At 35.9% G+C, this 8,198-nt stretch overlaps 1 protein-coding gene across 1 annotated transcript; it reads left to right on the top strand.

The window, feature by feature from the left end:
* The first annotated feature begins 4,230 nt into the window (after positions 1 to 4,230).
* LOC133688053 (protein SCARECROW-like) lies at positions 4,231 to 7,919 on the top strand. Its single transcript, XM_062107436.1, has 2 exons — positions 4,231 to 6,704; positions 7,197 to 7,919. Exons 1-2 carry the CDS (start codon positions 4,660 to 4,662, stop codon positions 7,690 to 7,692), a joined length of 2,541 nt encoding a protein of 846 aa, XP_061963420.1. The 5' UTR covers positions 4,231 to 4,659; the 3' UTR covers positions 7,693 to 7,919.
* Positions 7,920 to 8,198: the final 279 nt, after the last annotated feature.

The following is an 8,198-nucleotide window of genomic DNA, read 5'->3' as shown; positions in this document are numbered from 1 at the left end:
AATATTTTAGTTTTATATTTAATTACATGTTTGGGATAGTAATTTGGATTTTAACTTGTCATGTATTTAATTTACTTGTTTAGAATATTTACATTTGAAATATGTTAGTTTTATATTATAAAATTAGATAGGCATAGCTGAATATTTTTAAAATTCACTTGAAATGGTGTCTATTTATGTTAAAAAAAAGTGACAATAGCATTTACTTCTTTAAAATGTAAAAAATATCATAGAAAACAAGTTTAATTTGAACACGATTTTCATTTTGCCTTTTTTCTCTAAATGAAAAACAATATAACACGGGCACGGTGGCAGAGGCAGGAAAGGCTGGCAGAGATCTCGGCCGCTGCAAGAAAAATTTTTCCAATCTTTTTCTTGTATAAAATAATTAAAATTTTATAGTTTTCTAGATTGAAAAAATGTTATGAAACTTTGAGAAATTAAAATATTTTCTAATTTTGATTGAAGAAGAAAAATTAGAGAAAAAGAAGATAACTAGTAGTAAAAAAAGAAAATCATGTACACAACTAAAAAAATCTATATTCTCTCGTGGAGCTTTACTATTCATATAAAAGATTTTATTCTCGTGGCATCCTATATATATCAACAAGCCAATAACCATGCTCATAAATCCGTAATAAAAAAAATTAACAATAGAAACAATATTAAGCAAAGCAACCAAGAAAAGAGGAATTGAAAGAAAGTTTGATTTTTTTAAGAAAAAATTGAGACACAGAATGAGAATCAAGAGGAATTTTGATTAGGATATTATTGATGATCCAAAACCCACGAGGGAGAGGGTTATTGCTTTGGTAATCTAGCCAGGCACTCATCATAGTGATCATCATGTCGGTTGAGATGGTGATGTATTTATTTTTCATGTTAGAAAAAACAAAATTTTCATATTTTTTATCATAATATAATAATTATTTTTAAATAAATTATTGACATGATTTTATTATATCTATCATTTTTTTAGTATTCAATCATATATAAAGGTATATATAATTATTTATTTATTTTACTAAAAGGCATATTAATTTTTTAGCTTTTCAAGTGCATGTTAGTTTTTGCATTTTAAAATTGTTTTTGAGAAAAAATAATTTTTTTATTTAAATTAATATTTTTTGGTGTTTTCATGTGATTTTGATTTGCTGATGTTAAAAATAATTTTTAACAACTAAAAAAATATTATTCAATATATTTTTAAGTACAAAAACATTTTAAAAAAAATACTATTATAAGAAAAGAAAAAAGAAAAAAAATTATATGCAGAAGTATGGAACTAGTTGTTTTCTGTAACACCAAAAAGGCAGAAGCTTTTGCAAAGGGAAAACTGAAAAGGGCTAGGAAATGTTAGGGACCGTGCACCCTCCTGGTCAAAGGATGTCTATGAGGATTCGTTCTAGTTTTTGACCCTTTCGAAAAGAGTTGTTGACCTTTGAGGCTGTCCCCCTCCCCCCTGCTTCTGAAAACTTATTTATTCCGCTGCTAATTTTGATTTCGGGCGTGTAACTGCTTAGTTTCTATTTGTTTTTTTTTTTTATTATTATTATTACCAAAGGCTGAAATGATGGTGCAATGAGGGCGGAGACAAAGGTCTCTCGCATAAGCATTGCATTGACAAAACATCCCCTACAAGTGTATAAATAATGCTACCTAGCCACCTAGCCACCTAGCCGCCTAGCCAGGGAGGAGTGTTTTATTTATATTAATTACATGCCCTATGATCTCGATAGTGGAATGAAATGTCTGTGGTCGGTGATGCATGTGTTTCTTGAGGGGAGTATATTTGTTTTTAAAGTGTTTTTTATTTAAAAATATATTAAAATAATATTTTTTATTTTTTAAAATTTAATTTTATATTAACCAGTTAAAATGATATAAAAATATTAAAAATAAATTTTAAATAGAAAAGAGAGAGTTGAAACTCTAACTCAAACAATCTAAAAGTCAATTAAGGTTAAAAGGTTTTACATATATTTATTTGAGAGTGACATTCGAAGTCAAATACCTATCAACCAGCTTAAACTAGGAAAAAAAAATAAAAACACTAAATTTTCAACTCTAATTTCTTCTCTCTCGTTTTTCTATTGAAATATTACTCCATATATAGAAAACAGCCAGCTAGCTAGCCACTGCTAGTTTGCAGCCTGGCGTTGCAATGTGGATATGATCATAAATTTATTTTTAACATGACTAAAATATTTATTTATACTATAAAAAATTATTTGATACTGATACTAAATTTGATCAGACAATTAATTTTAAAATTTTCCAATTTAATTCTTATTGAGTTTATATTTAAAAATAAATTATATGAGAGTTATTTCAACATGATCCAGTCAATTTAACCAGTCCAAAAACCCTTGTTGACTTATAAAAAAATTATAACGAGAAAATTAAAAAGATGATGAAATTAATATTAGAGTTTTTTTTTAATTATTTCTATTTCTTAGTTAACTTGAGTTTAAAATTAATTTGTATGTGAAGTGTTATAAAGTGGTTCAGTTAACATCTCCTGTTTAAAGAGAATTTAGATGATTATTAGAGAAAGCCTGCGATAAAATTAAAAAAATAAAAAGAAAAGAAAAGAAAAGGAGGGAATAGGTAAAAAGAAAAGAAAAGAGAGGAGGTCGAATTTATAATAAAAAAGAAAAACTTCTTATTGATACGAACAAGGAAGCTTTTACAAGGATGTAGTGTGATTTGTAAAGGCCGAAGAGAAGGAGCACGACTGTTATTAATGCATCTCAACTACTACGCTCCACAATAAATAAATATTTCTGAGTCCACAATGTAATTCAATTTGTGGAAATAGCAATAATAATCATACATTTATGGGAATTATGTAATTGATTAGCTCAATAAAATCAAGAGATCACTAATGTTTTTAGGAACTCTGTGTAAATGTAAAGAACTCTCTAATCTACTGATTATTAATTTAATTTTGTGTCTGGAGAGTTTCACAAATAATTTGCTAATTTTTGTGAATTTTGACGCGGGGAGCATATTTCATAATTTTAAAGTTAATTATTTATATAATAATATTTACTTGATTGATAATTTTTTTTCTAGAATTTATTATTTCTTATTTAACTAGGCAAGTGTTATTAAGAAATTAGTCTCTAAGGCGCCTATGAGATAAAAAAAAATTATAAATTATTATTCTTTGATTATTTTGATGTGCTGATATAAAAAAATTATTATTTTAATGTATTTTCTAATAAAAAACACTTTAAAAAATAAGAATTACCAGACTCCCAAACACCTATTTTATTATTCTTTTTAATAATTTTTATTCTCATTTAAAGAGTTGTAATAAAATAATAAGTTTTTACAAGTTTTCTTACAACTTTGCTATATATATATATATTCAAAAAGGTTTTGAATAATAAATAATCTTGCATCGGCAAAATATTCATTGTCAGATTTCCCAAAAAAAAAGAACTAAGAAGAAGAAGATTTGCCACGAGTCTTGCTTTTTCGTTAAGACATTGCTTGATTTTGTATTTTAAAAATGTTTTTATAAAAAATTAAATTTTTATTTTATTTTTTTTGTTTTAAATTATCTTTTGGTATTATCAGATTATTTTGATGTACTAATATTAAAAATAATTTTTTTAAAAAATATTTTTTTAATATATTTTTAATTAAAAAATACTTAAAAAAAAACACGATCACAGTATTAAATAAACTCTAAACAAGGGTATATAAAATTGACTAAACTTTAGGGAAAATCCAAAGGGGGAAGCGATAGAAAGAGAGCGGCCACTGGTAAAACGTGGTTTGATACTCTGGTTGACAGAAACAAAACAAAACAAAATAAAATATTAATAGTAATAAAAGAGGAAGGGAAGAGATTGGGCATGCAGAGGTCTGGGGGTGGTGGCGGTCTTGATTTCTAAGATCATTGAAATAGCCGTTGGTGGGATGTGATTGTGAAAATGTCAAACAAGCAACGACGAACTACGAACAGATCCCATCATCTCCAACATGCCCTTGCTTGCTCTGCTTTTGCCTTTGTTTTGTTACATGTCCCTCCCTGTGTCTCCCCTCTATGTTCTTGCTCTTTCTAGCATTAATTACAGGATTAATTAACATTATTAAATCCCTCGAAATTAATAAGAAACACAACATGGCTGCCTAAGCAAGAAATTTATGAGCATTCCCTCTCTCTCTGCAGACAAGTAGTCGTATATATAAGACACCTTGCTAAATGCCATCCGCAATTGCCCACCCATATTCCCCGTTGCCACTAGCAGCGAAGGAGCAGCGGCACCACCTCGCACACGCGCGCGCGCACTCCCTCCTACCACTCTCAAATAAGTTACCCTTTCAATATTTCTCACTTACGAGAAGACTCATCAGAAGCATCCAAAAGGCAAGGCTACGCCACACATACCATTTTAAATTCTAGTAGTAGATCGAAGGAATTTATACCACCAAAAAGTTTTCGGAGGTCGTGTTTGTGTTTTTAGGCGCTAGCTTATAGCAAGATTTGGAATCCCCACCTACACACGAATACCAGCGACTTTCTTTCTCCTCCTTTATTTATATCCATGAAGATCAAGAACAGCCAGTTGAGGCTTATTCAGGGTGCATCTTCTCATAATCTGGAGCCTCTTCCTCACACTACCAGCATAGTGTTGCTTCAACATGGCAGCAGCGGCCTCGTATTTACTCGGTAGACTTAGCAACGACAGCATTAGTATCAATAACATCACCATTGACAATAGCGGTGGCAGCTGCAGCAACATCGACAACGCCAGTACTGCTTCATTGACAAGTGCCTCCTTGCTTACCAACGGCGGCAACCAAGCAACGACAATACCAGTAGTAGAAGCAGCAACTGGAAGGATGGTGAGGAAGAGGATGGCTTCGGAGATGATGGAAGTGCAATCAACAATGACTCCTCTAAATCAGAGGTTATCTCGTGGTAACACCAACGTCTATTCACTTTCAATATCAGACAACAATAATGATGATATTATTGGTATGACTAGAGGTATCGGTGCCTCTTCTTTTACTAGTTGTTCTAACAACAATATTAACCCTAATAACCTCAACCCAATCTTATATCCACTCCTCAACTACTCCACTATGACTTCTATGTTACCTTCTTCCACGAACTTGACAGCTATTACATCAGCCGGGTCTGCTTCTGTGTCCGTTTCTGGGTTTTTATCCTCTACGCCATCGACCAACTTAGCCACTAGCTGTAATGACAACCAATCCCAACTCCCAGCCGTATGTGGTTTCTCTGGTCTGCCCTTGTTCCCTCCTGAAAGAGAAAGAAACATTGTCCGTTCGAACGCCGTCCCTCCACCCGGCCTTATCACTACCAGCTCTGCTTCTACCCCTACGCCTCCTTCTATGGAAGATGCCGCACCCGCCACTGCCTGGATTGATGGCATCATAAAGGACCTGCTCCACAGTTCCACCAACGTGTCCGTTCCTCAGCTCATTCAGAATGTGAGGGATATTATCTACCCTTGCAACCCCAATCTAGCCTCCCTTCTCGAGTACAGGCTCCGGTCCCTGACAGACCCGATAATCCCGGCCAATATTTACCCGGTGGAGAGGAGAAGGAATAAGGAGGCGGCAGCAGTGCCGTTGCCGTTTCAGAGGAATTATAATCAAGGGCATGCCCCTTCCGGCCTCTCTCTTGATCTTGATCACGTCTCCAATTCCGCTCCTCCAGTTTCTTCACATGTTGTAAGTCACTACTCTAACTGGGGGCCGACGCCACCTCTCATTTGCCAACCAAACATCCAACAGCAACACCAGCAGCCACAAGTCCACCTTGTTCATGATCAGCAACAGCAAGAGAGTCCATCTTCAACTTCCAATGTTACACCAACTATTCTAGCATTAAATCAAGGGCATCCTCCACAACAAGCACAAGATCAGCAGCAGGAAAAATCATCATCTGCGGAGACACAAGTAGCCAGTAGCACACCTCCTCCCTCTTCATCAGTAGCTGCCAGCCGAGATAAGAAAGAGGAGATGCGGCAGCAAAAGAGAAACGAAGAAGGCTTGCACCTTCTGACCTTGCTCCTCCAATGCGCGGAGGCTGTCTCAGCTGATAATTTTGAGGAAGCTAACAAGATGCTACTTGAAATCTCGGAGCTGTCCACGCCTTTTGGAACTTCAGCGCAGCGTGTGGCTGCGTACTTCTCGGAGGCTATGTCAGCGAGGTTGGTCAGCTCATGCTTGGGGATATACGCGACGCTTCCTTCAATGCCTCAAAGCCATACCCAGAAGATGGCTTCGGCCTTTCAGGTGTTCAATGGAATTAGCCCTTTTGTCAAGTTCTCTCATTTCACAGCAAACCAAGCGATTCAAGAAGCGTTTGAAAGGGAAGATAGAGTTCACATCATAGATCTGGACATCATGCAAGGTTTGCAGTGGCCTGGCCTATTTCATATCCTAGCATCTAGGCCCGGTGGACCACCATATGTCCGCTTGACGGGGCTGGGGACTTCCTCGGAGGCTCTTGAAGCAACTGGGAAACGTTTGTCTGACTTTGCAAACAAACTGGGACTTCCCTTCGAGTTCATTCCAGTGGCCGAAAAAGTTGGAAATTTGAACCCAGAGAGGCTTAATGTTAGCAAGAGTGAGGCTGTTGCCGTCCACTGGTTGCAACACTCGCTCTACGATGTCACTGGTTCCGATACGAATATGCTTTATCTGCTGCAAAGGTAAACTATGGGCTTCATCATCTTTTACTATTCACAACTCACAAGATCCCATAACAGATAAAGTCTCTCCTCCTTTCTTTTCTTATACAAAAAAAAAAACATTTCTTTTTGACTTGTAGCAGTGACTGTAAATTGTAGCAGCTGATCAGCTAATTAAGTTTTGTTTTCATATCAAAAGGGTAGATGCTAATGATAATAAATACAAACTTATTCCTTTTCTTAGAGTATGATTTTTTGGAAATATTGGATTATGGATTCACATACATATCACCATATTATATATATTGAATTTGCATTGAGAAGTCCATGATTCGATGATATCCATGTATATATTTTGTTACATAAAATAGCCAGCCATTGTTCCAGTATCATGAGCTAGGTTAGTTTCTTAATAAACCAATGCACGCACTACATATATAGCAATAATGGTTCTAAATGCACCATGCTAGCTCGCAGTTGCTAATGGGATGGGGCGGGTGGATTTTGTTGCAGGTTGGCACCAAAAGTAGTGACAGTGGTAGAACAGGACCTGAGCCACGCGGGATCCTTCCTGGGAAGGTTTGTGGAGGCCGTACATTACTACTCCGCACTGTTCGACTCATTGGGAGCAAGCTACGGGGAAGAGAGCGAGGAGAGGCATGTAGTGGAACAGCAGTTGCTATCGAGAGAGATACGCAATGTATTGGCTGTGGGAGGGCCTTCCAGAAGTGGGGATGTCAAGTTCCACAACTGGAGGGAAAAGCTTCAACAGTCTGGGTTCAAATGCATCTCTCTTGCTGGAAATGCTGCTAACCAGGCCAATTTGCTACTTGGCATGTTTCCCTCTGATGGTTATACATTAGCAGAGGATAAGGGCACCCTCAAGCTTGGGTGGAAAGACCTTTGCTTGCTCACCGCTTCAGCCTGGAGACCTTTCCATGTTAGCATTGAAACTGCTACTACCACCATCAACCACCACCACCACCACCACCGCTTTGTCACAGCCTAGCCATAGCTGGTCTTGGTTGCCTACTTTTCGATGTTGTTACCATAGAGCATGAATTAAAAGCCCTCCTTTTCGTTTCCATCCCATTGGTTCACTTAGGGGATTTGTGTTTTGTCTATTTTTTTTCCTTTCTTTCTTTCTATCCCTTTTCCTTTCTTTGGACTATGGATATAAGAGTTTGCAAAGTTTTTATTAGTCATGTAAAGCAAATGCATTTTTTCCCCCATCAATTTCCCTTTGTGTATAATCCTAGTTACCCTCGTTTATGCATACAAGCTAAAATAATAAAAAGCAATGAATTACCCCACAGATTAAATATATCATGAAAATGAAAGGTAAAAGAGGAGGAGGAGGAGGAGGAGACAAGGGCTGTATTTTTGTGCCACCAAACATTATGGGATGTCATTAGAATAGACTTTTGTACCATTACACTGCCATGCCATTTCTAATCTCTCACTTCGATAATCAAATTCTTTTGGGCTGGCTCTAATTGGGCTAAATGTCTTTTT

The sequence above is a fragment of the Populus nigra genome, chromosome 3 (assembly GCF_951802175.1).
Source record: "Populus nigra chromosome 3, ddPopNigr1.1, whole genome shotgun sequence".
Lineage (NCBI taxonomy): Eukaryota > Viridiplantae > Streptophyta > Magnoliopsida > Malpighiales > Salicaceae > Populus > Populus nigra.
This window is presented reverse-complemented; position numbering and strand designations above follow the sequence as displayed.

What these genes read in the sequence shown, in the direction of transcription:
- LOC133688053 (XM_062107436.1), top strand. Translation starts at nt 4,660, where the DNA reads ATGGCAGCAGCGGCCTCGTATTTACTCGGTAGACTTAGCAACGACAGC. An exon ending in ATGCTTTATCTGCTGCAAAG is followed by an intron (nt 6,705 to 7,196) that starts GTAAACTATGGG and finishes ATTTTGTTGCAG; the next exon opens with GTTGGCACCAAAAGTAGTGA.